At 41.7% G+C, this 20605-nt stretch overlaps 1 protein-coding gene across 1 annotated transcript in view; it reads right to left on the minus strand.

The window, feature by feature from the left end:
* Nucleotides 1–1823: 1823 nt before the first annotated feature.
* ECPAS (Ecm29 proteasome adaptor and scaffold) overlaps nt 1824–20605 on the minus strand; it is a 63314-nt gene continuing 44532 nt past the window's right edge. Inside the window, 22 exon segments of the mRNA XM_014308786.1 lie at nt 1824–2203; nt 3016–3087; nt 4263–4351; nt 4502–4607; nt 5215–5359; nt 5888–6080; nt 6604–6647; nt 7126–7334; nt 8326–8517; nt 8752–8818; nt 8907–8998; nt 9635–9701; nt 10196–10285; nt 11973–12038; nt 12835–12985; nt 14051–14172; nt 15134–15181; nt 15827–15932; nt 16687–16766; nt 17632–17799; nt 19539–19656; nt 19899–19964. Of these exon segments, the coding sequence (XP_014164261.1) occupies nt 2064–2203; nt 3016–3087; nt 4263–4351; nt 4502–4607; nt 5215–5359; nt 5888–6080; nt 6604–6647; nt 7126–7334; nt 8326–8517; nt 8752–8818; nt 8907–8998; nt 9635–9701; nt 10196–10285; nt 11973–12038; nt 12835–12985; nt 14051–14172; nt 15134–15181; nt 15827–15932; nt 16687–16766; nt 17632–17799; nt 19539–19656; nt 19899–19964 (2431 nt within the window). The 3' untranslated portion in view covers nt 1824–2063.

A 20605-nucleotide genomic window follows, 5' to 3' on the forward strand; every position in this document is an offset into this window, starting at 1 on the left:
TTGCTATTGACAATGATTACAGTTATTCTACGTACAGTCATTTGACCATACTAGTCATTGCCTCTGAATACTCCAGTCCACAGTGAAAGCTCAAATTACCAGAGACATGGAGGCTCTTGCTTTTTTTCTGTTACTGTCACTCACCAATATGAAAAAACCCAAGTCAGACAATGAACTGCTACAGCAAAGCATCACTGGTAATATTCAACTAAAACCAAAAAAAAAAAAAAAAAAAAAAAAAAGAGCACTCATGACACTACATGTCACAGTAAGCAAGTTTTTAAAGATACTGCAAAATGATTTGCCCAGTAAAATTTTAAAATGTACACTGTGCTCAATAGTTCAAACTACACGTAAACAAAGAGCAGCTCCCTGCAACAAGGTGTAAATCAAAACATTGTAGCACCAGCTCCCAGCACCAAGGAGTTGCCCACTGACCAGTTCTAATGTACAATGCAATAGTGCTCGCTGAGGTTTCTGCTACACAAGAGCAACTGTGGGACAGCTCTGCCCATTTCTTCCTGACATTCTCTTACCAGGTGTGCACAAACTGCATGCTTCCCTACGGAGAGCAAGTCAGACAACAAGATTGTTACAGTACCAGAAAACACTGACTGGGGAATGGCACCTGAGGGGAAAGTAGGTACTGCATACCTGAACCTGAATAAATGGGCATGGAGGAAACATGATGTCATCTGAGCAATCCTCTCCTTAAGAGAGCAGATCTGAAAGGAGCTGCAGACTGCAAAAAAAGAAAACAAGCCTTCTGGTGCTGAAAACCATGAACATGATATTGCCCACACTAATGATTTTATTTCACCATCAGCAAAGCATTTATCCCCAAAAAGTTGTACACATACTGGTCAGATTATGGAGCAGTGCTATCTTCACACTATTAAAGTTTGTTGTTATAGTGGTCAGATTTGTCTTTTGTCAGAGGAGGAGAAAAAAAAGGAGACAGGCAGCAGGGCCACATCACCATATAGCAATTTTACTCCCATGTTAATGCAGATATAATCTTCATAAGTGCAAATTGCTAGATACCAGCATGACTTGGGCTCTGATAAATGACAGATGATTCCATTTCTTACAAATATTGACAAGTCTAAATTGTTACAGGTTTCCAAAGCAAGAACAGGTTTACGAACAGGAAGGGAATAAAACATTACCACTACTATTAAAAAAATGTGTCATTTCAAACTTCAAACGCCCTTCAAAAACATATCTAAAAAAGATTGTTTTCCTTTTTTTTATTATTTCCTGGAGCTAAGGAGTGTCCATGCAAAACAATTTTGAGAAGAGCAGTGTTCCACCTGGGTACCAAGCAGGCTCAACTTTGTCCCACACAGCTCAGTAAAGTGCTCTCTTGTGCATCCTTTTGGGGAAAAAGTTCTCATTTAAAGTTTGGGAGGCCAAGGCTGCCAGCTGGGGAAGGCATAGTCTCGGTCAATCCATACTGAGGTCAGAGAAGGAGGAAGGAGTGAAGTTAACAGTACTCTGCCTTTCATAATGCACAGACAACAGGCTGCAAGGGAGGAGCAAGCAGAAGCAGAGGTGGGTGTCAGATGAAACTCTGCCCCTGGGAAACCACAGGAGTCGAACACAGGCCTTATCAAGGGAAGGATTTTGTTCTCTACAGATAACAAACACCAGCACTACTGGGGTAGACACCAGTTAACAGATCTCTACGTACAAAAAATGTGAAAACAAAATATGGTTTAACTTTCTGTGCTGGTGGATTTTCAACAATTTTTCTAAAGGACAAAGGGGGTCTGAGTAACATTCTCCTGCCTATTTAAAAAAAAAATCTTGCCCTTGTGTTTTTTATGCTGCACACTTACAAACATTATAGGGCAGATGAGAGGTATTTGCTGATAAAACAACTAATAATCAGCTTAAGAGTAAAAATAATATTAATGGGGAACAAATTTAAGGCATTTTTTATTTTGGCCAGGAATGATGCATCCTACAGAGTAATCTTCATTTCCCCACTTGAGTTTTCAGACCACTGCACTTTTTTGTTTTTGTTTTACATGGCACTTTGAAATTTATGTTTTACAAACTTAGTCAAGATTTTCAAGTGTTCTCTTCAACACAGATGCCCTCTCTTGCAGCTCAGGTCTGCTATCTGATGCCATTGTAGACAACGAACGAACAAGGTGCTCTCTGCTTTCCCGTGTCAGGCTTTCCCACTGTTGAGCTTCTGTGCAGATAAAGACAGACAGACATTGGACATGAACACCAGAAAACAAAACAAAAAAATTCCAAAAGGACATTGCTTTCCCCAGACAGGCTAAAAGAGTGGCTGCTTCAACCTTTCACTCATAGTTCCTACTGCACTTCCAGGAGAACTCAGAGTCACCTGGATGCTCAGGTGCATGTGCTGCCTCCTGACAGGGAGTTGCACCTCTCAAGACCAGGTGTCATTGTCTAAGCCTGCAATGTGGGACCACAAGGGCCTGAAGAGCCACATGTTTCCCATGTTGCAAATGGCTTATGAAAGAGGCATGTAAGGTTTTTGCCAGAATAAAGGAAACATGAAATGCATACCAGAAACCCAAAGGAAAAATTTGCTACGTAACAACTGCATATGAACCTGAGACCTAAGAAGACCTCACCCTATGAAGACAATTCTGCAAGTCTTGAATACTAAATAATAATGAGAAACCAAACTTGACACTGAAAATGTAAAAATCACTCTTCTGTACTAAGAGGAGCTCCCCCCTCTACGGAGTTTGAACATAACACAGACATATCTGACAAGACAGTTCTGCGAGCTCCATGTGGGACTCTCCTTGATGAACATTTTCCTCACCAAAGGAAATAATATCCAATGGTACTTTAGAACTTGATATTAACCTAAAGGCCTCTCCTACTTCCAAGTCCCAGCTTCCCCAGAATCACCCAGTACTGCAAGCAGAAGGTAAAGTCATCTCTCCAGAGTTCCAGGCCATACAGCCAGGTGCCATCTTTACCAAGCAGTGGCTCTTCCAGGCGGCAAGTAAAAAGTCTCACCTTGTAGTCTGGTGAGCAGCAGTTGTATCACAGACAAAGCTTCTGTTCTTATGGATGTGTAGCTTTTGTTTTCTAAAAGATTTAAAGAAAACAGACAAGAAAACCCAAAACCACATTGAGAACCAAATGCATTAATCTTACAAAAAGCAGTCACCTCTGTGATCTCCAGACCACTTTTGCTAACACAGTTTACTGAGCTCTTGTTTGTGCTGTCAGTCTGCAGTGCCCACTTGAACACTAGGCACATTTGAATGGCAGAAAGTCAGCAACTGGAGGGTGACAAGTCAACTAAACCTTGTGCATTGCCTCTGCCAGTACCACAGAGAAATACATATTCCTTACATATTTCAGTGGGGAACAAAATGCTGCCATAGCTGCAGGGCGATGGCAGACAACATCTGTGTGTAACAGAATGTTCTAGTGAGTTGTACTGGTTGGAGACCATACAAATGTTAACAAGCAGGATTAAGTAAGGGTACATGAACCCCATGCCAGCCATCAAGCACAAGCTTGTCACAAAAAGTTACTTGGTCTCTGAGTTAAAATCTTACTAAGGTGAGGTCCCTAGTCCTCATTCCATGAGGACTGATACCTAAAAGAAACTTTCTCCAAAGGGGTCTCTGAATTGGTAGCTATCACTAAAGTAAGTGCTGTCTTTAGGCACATCTGAAGCAAGACTACATGCAGATACGAGATATAGGGCACTGTTAGAGCCACAGGACAAGTGGGAACACTACGAAAGTAACAAAGAGGCCCATGACTGTCGGCATGACACAAGCAGCACTTATATACAGGTGCCCAGCTCCAGTAGAGCACAAACTACCTCTGAGCCTTGGAGCTTCATGCACCGGCTATCTGAGAAAATTTGGAGTATCTTTTGGATACTATAATCTTGGATACATAATGCATATGTATCCAAGAAGTCTGAATGGTGGAGGAGAAAAGTTTGTGTTTCATTAAATCAGGATTGCTTGCTTGTGTTCTGAGGGGTTGCACTGTCTTGCCTCTCCGTGCCCTTGCAGAGCTCTCTTGCACCAGAGGAACACACTTGTCTCTGAACTGCACCCTGCATGCTGCTGTCTTGAACACTGCAACTTCACAGTAATCACTACAGTGCAAGGAATGGCTAAATGTTACCTCTGACAACCTCTGCTTATTCTGCATTTCCTCTACCACACAAACCCCCAGAGGACAACAGTATTACAACCAATTCATCATCCAGCACAAATCAGGAGAAGCCCATTTACCTAAAGAATGGGTGATAGAAGAACAGGTTTCCAATAGTATTTCTGTCAAAGCCACAGGGTCAGAGTGCTCCTCATCAAACAGCATTAGCCTGTCAAATGCAAAAACAGTCAGTCATCATGCATCACTGGGACAGAAGTTTGCTCAACTTCTCCATTCATTCAGTGTCATCAAATTCATAGAACAGCTTCAAGCAAGAAGGAGAAGAGAAATCACTGAAGTGGACTGCAGAAAGAATTACCCTTGAAAGTAGGCATTCATGGCTTGTAGCACTCCAAGCTGCACTTTCCATGTGCTGAGTTTCAGACGGTCACACATTAACTTGCAAAACTCTTGGCGATAGCAACCTACAGGAGAACAAGGACATACATCACCGTGTTACCACATGGAAAGGCAGAAGGAAACACTCATCTGTCTCCAAAGTGCTCCTCAACAAGTGAAATCAAGCATTTGATCACTGCATATGACCAAGTCAACATCCTGTAACAAGTGACCCTGAAAATCTTCACCACATCAACTCACTCATTACAAATGCTGGCAGACGAAACAGCTGCATTACATACTCTGGCATGCTAATAAAAGCAACTTTTTCCCAACCCTCTCCAGGTATTCCCAATTCTTGTACTAGCTTTGTTGCAAATGTAAATGTGAGCAACAGAATTAGGCTTCTTTTCATTAGACATGCCACCTCACTCATCCTGCTTATCTATAAGCTCAGAACATTTTTGTGAAGTGAATTTAAGACAACAGTAAAGATTTTTCCCAAGGATGGGTTATTTTGCATGAAAGCAGTGGGGGCAGCTATCTCAATGAAGACCCTCAAGATCTGCCTGCAGTGAGATCCTGCATCTTCTCCTGCACTCTTCACATTCTGCACGTGATCTCCAGGTCCTTCCCTTCTGCTTTTCATTTTAAGAAAAAATAGTTTGTTCTGCATGTCATCAGCTGACTTACGCTGTGTCTCCAGGCTCCTCGGCCAGGCTTTGCCCAGGGTCTCGAAGGCACAGATCAGGGACTCCATCTGAACCTCTTTCTCCCTCATGTCCTCATCCTCTTCATCATGCTTTGGAAAAGCTGCTCCCATGCTCTCCAGAGAGTTCTGCGGAGGCCACGGGGGAAGATGTGACTGACAGAAGGATGAGGGCAGGCTAGGCACACCCTGCAGTGCAGCTCTGTTCCCTGCAGCTGCACACACCAGCCCCCGTGCCCAGCTCTGGTGCTGCTGGGGCCCAGCTGCACCCAGCACAGTGCGTGTACTACACCAGTCCCACTCCCAGAGCTGCAAGGCTCTGCTGATACTAAACACAAGCACTCTACACAGCTTCCCAGGAGCCTTTTGCTGCCTGTAGAGCAGTCAGGAATTAACTTTTCAAGGGGTAACAGGGCAGTGCGGTAGGACTCTGTCTAAAGAACAGTTGGGCTAATTCAGAATTTGGGCAGCACAGGTAGAACCACCCCAGGGCTCACCAACTGTCTGGTATTCAGCCCCACCAAAGATCTGGCTGTGTGGGGAATCTCTCATATCATCAGCCCTTTGGGCAGAAGTCTGGCATGCAGCCAGCATCATTGGGACTACTTTGGGTGTTCTGCTTTGAAAGAGAGAAAACTTGAGAAGCTGAACTGTCACCTTCTTTATCATGGGGAAGATGATATCAGCAAGTTCCTGGAACCGGTCTTCCTTTGTTGCCTGCAGCACCCCAGCTGCACAGCGCAGTGCCACCATCTTATACTTCAGGTTTTCTTTACGACATTCTTTCAGGAGAGCCTGGACAACATCTGTGATGGTGGGTTGACCTGGCACTGACTTCTGCAGCTCAGCACTGAAATGCAAGGCACATGGACACTCTTCCCAAAATCCACTGTTCCCAGAGAGGAATTAATTCCTGTGTCGAGGCACTCAGTCGCCTACCAGTAATTGTAACAGAAGTTACACTGGGGTGATCTTTCTCACTGTTTGTCTGCTCTCCCTGTTTTATTCTCTTCTTTGCTTATATGCTTCCAAGGCACTTGCACCCTCACTACTCTTTTACCTCTTCCTCCTTTTCCCATTTAAGGTCTCAATCTTCCCCCTTAGTCTCCGCTTTCCTCTTAGCAATTGTGGCCTCTCAACATCCTCCTCTTCCTCTCTAAATCAGCCATTTACTTCTGTAGGTCTCTCTGAAGAATCACTTGCTCCTCACATAAGAGGAGCTCCTCACTTGCTCTCTCCTGATAAGAGATCAGGATGGTGATGACAAACCTTCTAGAATATCTCCTTAGTACCCTATATGCAATAACACTGTACAACAACCTCCCTTTTGAGATGTCAGATCCTGAGGGTATCACCTCATTCAAGCCACTTACCTGCACGCAGAAACAACACTGGCAATGGCCTTTAACAGCTCCTCCTGCAATGACAGAAGAGACATCACTGAGAAGTGCCACAGAGCCAGAATGCACAGTCCTGCTGCACGGGGCAAACCTTTGTGCTCTTCTGCGAGGGGCAGTGGGGACACATGCCTGTGACACCAGTTCGGAGAAGCAATGTCTGTCTATCTCTTGCCACTTCTCCTGCAGAGGACTTAGCCTTCAATCTGCACAGAGCTGGCAGCAAAAGGGGGCTGTGCACCTGCTAGTATCCCTCCAGGCTAGAAATGGTGCAGTGCAATTACTCTAAGTGGGAACCCAACTTCAAAGCATTCTGAATTTCACCTACCTATCTTCCCAGTCATTTCTGTATCTGCTAAATGCCAGGACAAAAGGCAGACTCCCTGCATCAGCATTCTTATTGTGCTGCTCAGCAGCAGAGAACACTGCATTTCCTGACTTAAGGGCTGCACGCTGCTGGGCCCACAGCCAACCATGAGGTGACAATTCCCTCTTTACCTTCCCAGTCCAGGTTCTCCCTGGCAGGCCTTGCAGCAGTGCAGAGAGCACCATTCCCAGATGTGGCGGTACAAGGGAGCCGGTCTGTTTGGCAATTGATGCCATGGCAGCTGCTCCCTGAGCTTTCATCTTCCAGGACTGGGACTGCAGAGCCTTCTGGGTGATGGATATTAACTCCTGCAAATACAGTCTGATCCCACCCTGAGTACCTGCATGTCAAATGGAGGAAAACTATAATTTTGCTATAAAACAAACATACCTTTGATCTTACTAAAAAAAAAAAAATCCCCAACAAAAACCACCACAAGTGAACAAGACCAGTGCTACCCTGGAAAAAACAAAAAACAACCAGTTATAGATCTCTTGGGGTTTTTTGCTATGAGATACATCAGGAAGGTCTATTTCCGGCAAAAGTGTGTAGAATTCCTCCCAGCCTGGCTGAAGGTGGGTTCTTTTCTAGGAGTTCCAAATACAGTCTTTGTTGAGTATTTAGAGACACAGCTTATGTCAGTCCTTCCATATAGCAGACACTAGACATTGTGTTAGCCTGTTTCTAAACAATATAATGTCTTTTTTTTTTTTTTCTTCCAAGAACAGGTCACTAGAGAACCTCTTCCAGCTCCTCTCTAAGAGTCCCGAAAAATTATCTGGTGACTGAGGAACCAAATCTGAAATCTGAAAGAGTCAGCAAGGCAATACTATAATGCATCCAGATCTTCATCTATAGAAAGAACTGCACTTCTATAGCATAAATTCATTCATTGAATCTAAAACCAGAGGTATTGTCACAGAGATCTCCTAAAGAGAGAAAGGGCAAAGCCCCTGAAAGTTTGAAGTGTGCAGCAGCCCTATATATAGGGGGCTATATATAGAGGGCATATAAGGCTGGCATAAAAATTTCCAAAGATGTGTAGTTATCTACACCATCAGGGCCATATTACAGTGGCATTCAGTGTATCACAATTTTAAAATACTTCTACTGTGTCTGTTCACCCTTGTGATCATTGCCCCTGTAATTATTTTAAATAGCCAGAGAAGGCAGACTTCATACAAGAAATCTAGAGCAAGGAAGAAAATGGAAACAAGCTTCCCAAATCTCTTACCATGAAAACTCTGTATTTTCAAAATGGAATTCCAGAAAGCATGCTATTTCTTGTCCCATGCTTTCCAGAAAGCTTTACTATTCTTAATACAACGTACCAGGTACATTTTCCTGCCAAACTTCAGTCCACAGAGTAGAATTCTCTTTCTCTCCTTTCTCTTCTTCAGGAACTTCATGCATCCCAAGAAAAGCCAATGGCAGCACCTGCTTGGCATGGTTCTTCAGTACATCTGGGCTGTAGCGTCCCATAGCATGCACAGTTAAAGCACAGCCTGCTCTGTAAACTGGCTCTGAAAGAGCAAAACAAGCACTTTATGACTGGGAAGCAGGATTATCCTTTTAACTGCTGGGTTTGCCTCTTGGAAAGCAGAGTAACGCACAGTATTGTGTAACATTGTATAGGAATTATTCAGCCAGTGAAACCAAGCATCAGGACATAGAAATGTTTCTTTACTAGCTTTTGGTGTCACCAGGAACTTTTTCTGCACTGTATTCTGTAAGTGAATACCTCAAAAGCAACACACCTTCCTTCTCCATGTACCAGCTGCTGAGTTTGTGCAGCAGCTTCTCAGTGCTACTGTCTCGGGAAGTCTGTAAGAAGGAAGAGACTTAAATTATTCAAACACTTCAAAGAAGACCACCTATAAAGAAGCAAAATAAAATTTAAAGCCCAACTTACCCTGACTAGATGCCCTATAGCAAAGGCGAAAGACTTCTGTACCACACTGTTGCGATCAGTCAGGCCACTAAGTAAAGCACTCATAAGTTTGCCTGTTGGAAGAGACTTTACTTTATCAGAAACATTATCTTTTGTTACTCTGGCAAGAATTGCAATAACCTGCAGTTCATTAGATTGTCTAAATTGATGCATTTTTCCTCACTGCATGTATGTGGGGTTATTAAGTCTCTAAGTCCTTATGTTTAAACTAGTGCTAGTGTTTTGCACACCTTGACTGATAATGTTTCTATAAGCAAGCACTCCATGCTTTCAGCTTCATTTCTGTTTTGCAATAGAAAGGTGAGGTTCTTTCTAGTATCAGAAGAGACCCAATGAAGCCAAGTTGCTGTTCATAGTCCACCCATAGCTCAAGCTGAAAGAACAATGCATAGTGACAGTGCTGCACTAACATAGGCATTGTTAGACTGCTCCAAGAAAAACCAGAAATAATTTTGCCTATTCCTACTCAGTGCTAGCGAATTCGCTCAACTCCTTCCTCTACCTCTTGCAGCTTGGTGGGGGTACTGAACCTACTCCAAGCATGCCAGTCTCAAACAAAAAAGGTAATTTCAAACAGATGTCTGATAAAAATAAACATGTAATGATCATTCTTGTGCTAAACTCAAGGGAAGAAATACTGCAGCAACAAAAAGTCCCTTTAAATCCTGACACTAAGAGACAAACCTTACCTGAATAAGGTGTTAAGTCTTGAGGGCACTGTGTGGTTAATGACACAATTACACTGGCACAGCCCCCCTGGAAGATTGCAAGGGAAAACAAAGGTAAGATAAAACAATATTTGTCACTGGTTATTATTGTTAATACTTGCTGTGGTGCTACTTGCACTTGTAAGACATGATCTACATCCACTGACCTCTATTCTCATAATCCAAGATCAGTAAAAGTAGAAGCAGTAAAAGTTTGCAAAACATGAATGACAAGAATTGAAATAGGAAGTGAAAAAGGACCCACAGTCAGGACAGATGATCCTAGAAGATTTGCAGCAATTGAGGACAACCTTCTGCACTCGTGTCACAGAGCACAGCAGCCATGTAGCCTAGAGGAGACTAGGGCAGCACACATTCAGTAGAGTGATGTAGTGGAGAGGGGCTCAGATGTCAAATGACTCCAGTATCTATCAACCCAAGCTGTTGCTTTAAAAGACATGGTCAAAGGAACTATATTTACATTGACACTGCTCTATATTCCCTTCTTCATTTCCAAAATAACTATTAAAACCACAGACATACCTTTGTGCCAAGGCCGACTCCACTTTTGATCAGTTCACACAGCCGAGGGACCAACTCACCGAGGACAGACACATCCAAATACTGCAAGCTCTAGAGAAAGGCAAGAGACAGGGAGAGAGAGAAAAAAAGTAAAAAAAGAGAAAGGTAAAGATGGTAACTTAAGTTTCTAGCAGAGGCTGCCTCAGCACTGCTGGCTGGTCCTGATCTGAATCACAAGAGCATGCTGCATGATGAGAAAAAGCCCACATGAACTGGATTCTAACACATACAGATTCTCCTGTCTCACTTCTCTGTTGAGCTGACCTTGCTAAAACTATCATTTGCTGCAACTGATGTTCTCTGGCACTCCAACTCTTCAGGAAGCCTGAAACTAACACGCATGTGAGAATGAGATGCAAAGGCATCTGTATCTTAGGACAAAACCCAACATTTTCCCAGCTTCCTGAAACCAGGAAGCAACAATATATCCAAACTAGGGCCAAATATATCCAAAACTGGGCCTCATGTTACCAGCACTCTATGTAACACACTTTTTCCAGAGGGGAGATCCATTCTCGAGCAAATTCAAGGATCAAGGACATACTAAATGAAGGTAACTTCATGAGCTTCCAAAGTCAGATCAACTGTTACTTCCCTTTCCATCACTAGTATGGTGAAGGAAATTATCCATATAATCTCCCAGCCAGCCCCAGAATATAGAGGAGGTTGCTCATAAGCCAGGACATCTTCACAATACTCCAAGGAAGCCATTACTATCTCTCCCCTACCCTACAAAAGCCCAATCAACGATCAGGGCACACAGCTGCTCCCCCAGGGCGGGAAGGGTAGGGCATGGCCTGGAGAGGGACAGCAGCAGCTGCTGCAGCCTGCAGGGTTGCAGCAAGTACACTTTTACATGGGGCATTTCATTCCCAACTGCTTTACACTCTATTTATAGAAACCACTTCACCTGACACCAAAACTCAACTCCACATGTTGTTATGTACAAGAGGGCTTGCGGTTGCTGTTTTTCCAGAAGTCAAGGAAACAATAAATTGCTCTGGTGGCTACAACTCCCTCAAAACTTGCTCAACCCTCACATTCTCTACCTGCCCACTTGCCCCAGGCATGCAATGCCTGAGTAGAAAAGAGGTGCCTTTTTTTGGGAAGGGACAGATTCCTAGAGAGAACAAGGAGTTCTGTCAGGACAGATCCTACAGCACAGCATCTAGCCATCAGCAACTCCTCCTCCAGCAGCAGGAAACTCTGGTGCCAAACACCGCTTGCTGACAGGGCTTCCAGTGATTTCAGCATTTCCTCTAACTACCTCCACCATGAAAGTACGGGCAAGGCCCAGATAGGAATATCTAAGGCACCACAAGGTAATGGCTGAACAGCATTTATGCCTTACCAACAGTGCCTATCATCAACTGAAGGCCCAGGTGAGAAGCTGGTTTTGGAGTTGTGGGCCAGAGATGAAAAGACATGCTAGCTAACATAACCCAGAATCAGCTGAGGCCCCATCCAAAGAAAAGCACCTCAATGATGCCCTTTTCATCAAGGCAGGCAGGTCTTTAGATGAAGAAGCAATCCATCTAACTCCAAATGGACCTAAGTTATTCACAACTGATCTGAGGGGAAAGCACTGGTGCCATGATTAGAAGTCTGTACATGAAAAATGAAGTGGACACACAGCCACATGGAGATGTGATAAGAGATATTCTGTAAAGCTTCCATTTTAATTCCTCTTCTTCTAAAACATACCTCACACTGGAACTCTTCTGAAATCAATACTTACCATGTTAATGGTTTCCATCATGGGAGATGACTTGACAGCACTAAGTCTGGCACTATCCATTGCAGTCTAAAAACAAACAAACAAATAAACAAACAAATGGAAAAAAACCCAAACAAATCCAAGCGTTAACACATCATGAAAACAGTAGAAAGGACAACAACATCAGCTGTAACTCACTACCTTACACTAAAACCTATTTCAGCTGCATGGAGAAAGCAATTATGCCTACAGACTACGACTGTTTCCCTTTCAGAGACAGACAGATGTTCTAGAGGGAGAGAGAGAGAGAGGAAGAGAAAACAAAGGTGGGAGAAGAGAGATAAAATCTCATACTGAACTGTCCACATTGTTCACTCCTTTTTCATTTGCAAAGGGATAATCTAATTGAATCACAATGAAATTAGCTAAATTTGTTTCCAATCAATGGGTTTCAATCACTTTCTCAAGACTGTGATTGCTTAATATGGTTCTTTGACAACAATTAAAGAACAGGGTGCTGACAACATCCACCTCCAGCCCACAGTGCTACAGCACACCTTCCAATTGAAGTTATATGAAGTCCTGAAGGTAATCTCTTGGGAAAAACAGTGGTGACATTTAAAAACAGATTACTAAAATTGCTCTTTACTTTTGAAAACATACAGTGGTCTAAGGAATAAAAATAATCCCAATCCTTCAAAAAAAACTCCACATTTGTCCAGCCATATTCCATGACCAAACTTTTTAGTAACTTATTAGCTGTTTCTCTTTACTTTTTGAACACCTCTCTACCAAATCTGCTCTTTTTTCTGTTCAATGAATGAAGATTAAATCTTTGTCATCTTTGCTCTGTTGATACTTCCCCTGTTATAGCTGCACTTACTTTCTCTTGATCTGTTGCAGAAAAACTCAAATAATTGAGGACTTGAGGCTCCAGCACACTCAAGGATTCCAACAGGGCTGGGATAAGTTTTGGTGCATGAGGTTTCAGCATAGACCCAGCACTTTTACTGATCTTCACAAGCGTGTTAATGCTGGAAAAGGATTAAAGAGTAGGTCAACACAGATACACACAAAATTATCTGAAAAGCCTCTCTCATCCACTGTAACCCAGATATACTAATATAAATCTTCCTTCAAACAAAAATGTGTAATTTTTGCTCAAACAAAAGTATTCCCTAGCCCTGAGCTTCCAAGGGATGCTATGTATATTTTGGTCAGAATTGTTTACTTTGGCCCTGGAATCACAAAGGGAAAGGGCAAAGAGGCACTACTGCACAGAGATAAGGAAGATATAACACACCCCCATGTTTTAAATAAGCACTGGGCAAAGTCACCCTGAGACATTCATTGTCTCTGCCCGAGAAAATACAAGTTACAATAATCTATTCAAACCTTACTACTCAATTTCAGACTGATCACATCTCTCATGCTGCATTTTGACAAAGGGGTTTTATACATTCAAAATGAATGAAAAATGTTCAGGAAATATCCTTTTGTTAGAAGTCTTCTGGCTTTCCTAATAATTATTTTTGTGAAGACCAGCTATCTACTCTTCAACTCTGAATTTTCCAGTTTTTCTGACCCTCGGTCAAAGGAAGGAATAGACAAGGTTATATATTGACAAGCATATAAAGTCCTACCCATCAAGGAACATTGAACTGTTACAAGACATAAAATGTACTTGAACAGTGTGATCAAATGCTGCCACATGCGGGATGTGAACTGTCAATATTCATAAGAACTTGTGCAATCAGACATGGTTGTTTGAAGAACCATGGGACTTTTTATTTGCAACCAGAACAAATATGCCAGTCCCAAAGGACAGCCTAAGCATGGCACACTGCTTCTGGATCAGCCTGCCATTTGTACAGGGAGAAAAGAACTTCCTGCTGGGAACTGAATCTGGGCATTTGCAGAGAGGCCACATACTCCCAAAACACAGGCAGAGTTCTCATGGCTACTGTTTAAACTCCGTGAAAAAAGAACTGAGCAGGAAAGCTCTTTTGTCACTTCAAACACAAAGAACATTCTGCAACTCAGGTGAACGAGCTTGGTCAAGACCTGACCCCCAGGAACTTTCATAGGGCAAAACTAACCTGAGAGACCGGACTTCAGCAACTGTGCTTACTATTCCTTTGTCTAGGAGGCAAGGGAGCAACACAGCTATTGTCTTCTGACCTGCTGCTCCTTTAGAGGGGTCACACATTTTCACACAGACCTGGGGACAGGTGAGAATCAGTGCTGTAAACATGTACAAACCTCCTCCCACAGATTATATTAAAGCACCATCTCCTTCAGACAGAAGAAGCCAACAGCAACTAAACAAACTGCTCACAGCCAAGCGCAGGCTCTGTTATACCTTCATCTTCTCTCCACAAGGTAATTAAGCCAACTAAGTTAAGTCAACTACAATCTGCTTCTAGAAAAGGCAAATTCAGAGCCTAGCAGGCCTTGACCCGAATCTGGATGAACAGATTAATCAAACAGCCTCTCAGTTGAAGGACAGCCTATCTCAGCCACAGGGACTCAAACATTCCACACAGCAGAGCAGTAAATCACAGAGGAGAACAGATTCTCAATCACAACCTTTCACAACATTTTGGAACCAGATCCTCACTTGCAGCATTAAAATGTCATGCACTATGAAGACTCTGATTTCAAACACAGCACTTCAGATACCCTGCCACCCATATGACTTTTTCAGGGGATCACCAAACAAAATATCAAGTGTGTACTACACCCAAAAAACCTTGTCAGTAACAGCATCACAGAGAAGTCCATACACAGTTACTCTGTTTCATACCAGTGACGTACCACCAAGCTTGGTCAACTAGATCAGTCAGTCTTGGTAAACTGTTGAAGTTACAGTAAGTTTACTTAAATCCCACCCCCAAGTAATGAAAAAACAACATCAGAGGAAAAACCCACAGTTTATTATATCCTTCCTTTGCTTGCACAGACCTTAACATAGCATTACCCTCAAGCAGCAGGACTTCACTAGCATCAATAAAAGTACAGGGGAGTGGTGATGCTTATTATGATTGCTCTCTAGGGCAGTCCTTCACAACTGGATCTTATATTAGAAATCCTCTGAATAAACATAGTCTATGGTCACTCCTGACATCAAAACCATACATGCCTTGTCTACATGTGCATATGACAAAATTGTAGAGTTTTACCTTGCTTAAAGTTTTTAGGGCTAATTCTGCCGCCTTTCGCACAGTCTCCTAAAAAAAGAAGTCACCAATTATTTCTGTTATTTTTATTCTTCTAGAATTAGAAGAATAATTAGAATTCTCATTATTAGAATAATTAATATTAATCAATAAGCATTAACAGTAGAACAGACAAGGCTATCTTCTTGGTCAATACTTAATAGAAAGTAGCAATATCTTTAGAAGAAAGTATTAGAACATTATTAAAAGATGGCTTTGTCCATCTGACTATCTGGTACAATCAATACATTGGCAGAGCTGAAACCCGGAAGGAGCCAAAGACTCTGACGTCACATATCCAAGTTCAGCACACCATATATCACCATGTATCAGTTCAGCACACTAGAAGTCCAAAATAAATGTTTTTATATTCAAAAGTTAAGCAACTAATCAGGAATTCTTTTATATCAAGGAAAAATCTCAAATCATCTAGAATAAGCCCAGCCAGAACGAAACCCAACACTTCAAACATAAAGAGAATTTTCAATGTGGCAAGCAAATTTTACTTTCAAGGAGCATGAAATTCTAGTCTGCTTAATACTCAAAACTCCCACTGGCTTCAAACTCACTTGTCAGAGAAATTTGTCTTTAAACACCTCAGAGCTTGATCACTGTACTGTTTGTTGAAGATTCCTATTCAGTTCTCAGTTCCATTACCTTAATGTCATCTTGCACTCTGAAAAGGACTTCCCAAATCTCTGGAAGCTTGTCTATGACATCATCCAAAGGTCTTCCTCTTAGTAAGTCATTTAGTGCTAGACAACTGCAAACAGGGAATTTTATTTCTTTCACAGTGTTCTTACTTGATATAGGTGTATATATTCAGATATCCTTATAAATATTAATAAATAGTTTAGAAAAATGAGAACTGTTTTACACTCCTTACTTTCCCCATACACTAAATCTACTCTGTCACAAGTATGTCTCCTTTGGCAGAGAAAAAAAATGCTCAGTCATTCAGGAAAAATCTGAAACACGTGACAGGAAGTAAAAAAGGCTGCCATGGTGAAAACTGCTACTGCAAACAATCCAGTGACAAAATTGTTTTAGTCTTCTCTTCTTTAAGCATACAATAAGAAGAAATCAAAATGATATGAAGTATGGAACTGAAATTAAAATGGAGGTTTTCAATACAGCATAGCTACAAACCATTAAAAACAAAAAGCAGTACGGCATCCTGCTGCCAAGTATATAACTGTCAGATTGACAAGGTTTCTAAGAGAAAACATTATTCCAGATGTAAGGACAGGCAAGAACTAGTAACCAGAAAACTCAATTCTTCAGAAGATGTTGTTTAGTGTAAAGCAACATGCAATAAAAAAATTCAGGCAAATAGCTTCAAGATTGTATCATACTTCCTAGGGCAGGCTTGGAAGTATGAGTACAAGGCTGGGTTGTATACTGATGAAAGGATATGTTCTCTTTTCCTCCTCAACCTCTTCAGGTTAACAAGTTTACGGTGAACAAAAGAAAAGAACCGAGTTCAAAGACAAATCTGATACTTTTCCTAGCAATACCTGGATTCTCTGATCCTCCAAAGACTGCTGGTTAAGTTACTGATCAAATCCTCAAGAATTTCCTTCATGTACTTATCAACCTATAATTAATAAAAGGAAAAATCATGAAACAAGTACAGCTATGCATCCTTCTCCAGTACTCTGCAAAAAGAGTCCTCTTGGACAAGACAACCTGCTTTCAGACACATCAGATGAACTAATACTTGCCAGTGCTGTGCAAACTTTCTCCAACTGTGCTTTAGACACACCCTTCTCTGCACTACTTCAGTGCTTAACATTGTGAAAGATTCAACAAGAAAAGTCCCCTGTGGCCTTTATCAGCTGAACTGTTAAAATGCAACACCACACATGTATTTACTCAAGAAGCAGCTGGGCTTTAACGAGGGACTAGAGTGAACGACTTTACATTAAGATCAGCTTTCCTAGAGGAAAAAAATGCAAACTCAATTCCAAGCCTTGCAGAACCAGAGCAAGGGTATCTTATGAAAATCACTTATTCCTGAAATACACCTGGGAGGAGTGCTCCTCAAACAGATGGAATAGCCTCCAACCATGAGCTTCCTCCCACTTAAAAACTGAGGAACTATATTTAGATGCTCTTCCTTTAGGAAGGTATCTTAGGCCATAAGGATTCCTGAAAAACTTATCTTAAGCAGTAACAAAGCAATATCAAAGTGGAAAGACCCCATTTTAAGTAAATAATAAATTTTAATGCTGGCTCCACAAACAAGGTCAGCAAAATCCTTTCACATACGAGAGAGTGCAAAACCTTTGTGCAAGCTCCAAGCTCATCCATGAATTTAAACACCTCCTTTCCAGCGCAGTACCTCACCCCTTTCTGCACTACCCCTCCTTTCACAAAATGCATCTGTCTGTCCCACGAGGATCTCCAAGACACTGCTGGCTGGCAGCAAAGCCCCTTGCCACACTGTGCTGGTCACTCACCATAGACTTGTCAGTGACCAAGGCATTCCAGATGCTGGTCATTGCCTGCCGAATGCCCAGGTTGGGGTCAAACTGGTAACGGTAGAGCCGGGGAAGAAGTTGGGGCAAAAATGGAGCCAGCTGCTCTCCAGCCTTGGCAGCTATCACATTGAAACCAAAAGCTGCTCCCTGAAATAACAACAAAATAGTATCTGTTGAAACATTGTTCACTCACCCAGTTACTGCTCATGGGTACAACACAGTCAGGGGCAAAACTGACTGACATAGTTCAGATTTAGACCAGATCAAAAGGTCTAGAATGGTTCTAGAATTAGCCCATCCTCACTGCTACAGTAACACAGTAATCTCACACTCAGCAGACAACATACTACTTCAAAACTTTCTTCCAACCTTAAATTCAAGATACTGATGGATCTCATTTGCAGAAATAGTAGTGGTGAATTAAAACTATACAGATTTAAATACGTTCTTCAAAATGAGATTCTTTCTTGGCTAAAATGGTGAGGGTGGGCCACTGCTTCCTTACAACTCGGCTGACTTAGAAAAGTTAGAGTAACTCAGGAACTGAAAAACTAAAACCAAAATAACTTCACCTTATTTCTAAAACCTGAAATTTCTGGGGATTATAATTTTGCATCTGTCCATATTTACTATAAACTTCAGTATTTTTCTATGACCTTTTCTCTCTCCAACACTGTCAGTTCCACTGTCACTTCTAATACAGTGGAACTGATGCTTGCCTGTGAGGTCTCATGAGATTTGGCAGGATAGCCCAAGAAGAAATTACTCAATGAAGGCAGTGCAGTGACTGCCTCTAATGACCGCCTGTTTTCTGACTTGCAGTGTCAAAAGTTGCCACTCAAAACCCTGCACTAGGGACTTCAAAGGACAGGATGTGTTGTTTGGGTTAATCTAGAAAACAGCAATAAAGACACATTTTCAGTTAGGACTCCTGCCATGAAAAGCAAGAAGCTGCAGAAAGTGTAAGGAAAAGCAAGGCCTCCAAGGCCCTGAACAGCATGCTCTGTTTAGCTCTTGGGGGGAGTTTAGAGCATAGATTTCCAGATGTTCCCTTCAAATTAAAAGATTTTGCAAATTCTTCATATGCCAAAGCTCAACCCACACCTTCTGAGTGGATTTTTTGGACTCATCTGGGCTGGAGAAATTCCACAAGGGTCAGGAACCTAACTATGCTTCTGTGCTTTTGAAGTCACTGTTCTGAGGGAAGTCTTGAGATGTGATGAATTGTCAAACTCTGGATGAGAGTTAAAGCTAGGACTTGTTTTTTGCACCAAGTGGTGTTGTCAGGGACTCAAGTTCTTCCCTTCTTCTGTGAAGCCAGTGAAGAGTCCCCACACAAAAGCTCTGAATAGCACACCTAAATCTTCAAGCTTATGATGTTCCTTTTTTCACCTGGAAGTGGATCCAACAGTATTTTGGCTTTGCTAAAGCTCCCAGCTATTTTAAAATATCAAAACTTGAGTTAAAAAGGGGTATTTTTGACAACAGTGCTTTTTAGCAACTTCCTGATTACTTTTTACTCTGCCTCCTTAAATAACAAAGATCACTTTCCCTGGTATCCAAAATTTCATCCCGTTTTCAGAACATTATCACTGTTTGAACACATTAAGGATTGTCCTTCTAAGCACACTCAAAAAAAAAAAAAAACAATGTCAGATAATTCAGAAGGGAATGTAGGATTTTATGAATACTCTGATACCAAAGTTTTCTTTTAAGAATTTCAAGCAATTCCAAATTTTTTTATCAGCCTGCTAAATTTGCCTTGGACTGTACCAAAAATCAACACATGCAGTTATTCATAAATCATATAACCAAGAATAGAGAAATGGATTGTTGTTTCCAGAGTTCAGAATGGGAATGGAAGTTGTATGAAAGCAGAGCATTACCTTCCGAGAATTCCACATGGCGTGATGGTTGGCCAGATTCATGAATTTGTACACCAGGTCTGGCTGATTGAGGTCACTAGCCAGTGAACAAAGCTCCTTATAGGTGGAAAGACCTTGACTTTGAAAAGCAGAAGGGAAATCAGTGTTACTATTTTTATTTAGACAAATGCTACAACAGTAAAGCTATATTCAATTCACATTGTAAAACAGGCAGAGAAAGGTGAGTAGCACAGCTGTACTACACAGAAATAGTTACAGTAACTTAGACAACAAGAAGAAACAAAATGTCAGGAAGCAGATTTTTTAGGGAATTCTGTTTCAGCACTGACTGTGTCTCTGTGTCTCTGTCAGTAAACTTACCCATCTGGGGTTTTACTCAGACCTCCCTGAAATACCACAGTTTCTCCAGTCATCTCATGTTTGGCTCTGATAGAAAAGAAGTCTAGTATCAGCATTACCAAACTCTACAGTTGAATACACTGCACAGTACAGAACAGGTAATTTTGCTTTATTAACTCAGCAACTTGACTTTTTTTTCAGTTCCAATCCCACAAAAAGCATACAGGTGGGCAAAGCTACACACACTGCAAGGAATGTCATTAACTTATATCATGTGTAATATTAAGGAGACACTACAGCAAGTGAGAGTTTTGCTATGCAAAGGCAGAAACCCAAAACACTGAATGATGACCTTTCAGTTCTGTCCAGACACGAGCTATATAATGGACAGCAAATCTGTATTTAAAAATGAAATAATATCATTTCCATCAATCTTACTTCTTCCTGCCTACCACCAATGAATCCCTATACTCAAAGCCTAGGTTTCTATGATTCAGTGGCCAAACCTACATCAGGTTAGACAGGAGAAGTCTATTAAAGAGCATTTTCAATACTGACCAACATGATCTCTAGCCATAAGTCTTGTAAGACCAGCATTTTTCATACTAAAGCGGACAAGAGACCATTAACAGCACTTCTTAGCAAAAGGTGCATTTCAGCACAAGCAAGTCACCACTTCCACATCACAATGTGCAGAGTTGCTCTCTGCAATTACACAATGCAGCAAG

This window comes from Geospiza fortis, unplaced genomic scaffold (assembly GCF_000277835.1).
Source record: "Geospiza fortis unplaced genomic scaffold, GeoFor_1.0 scaffold203, whole genome shotgun sequence".
Classification (NCBI taxonomy): Eukaryota; Metazoa; Chordata; class Aves; order Passeriformes; family Thraupidae; genus Geospiza; species Geospiza fortis.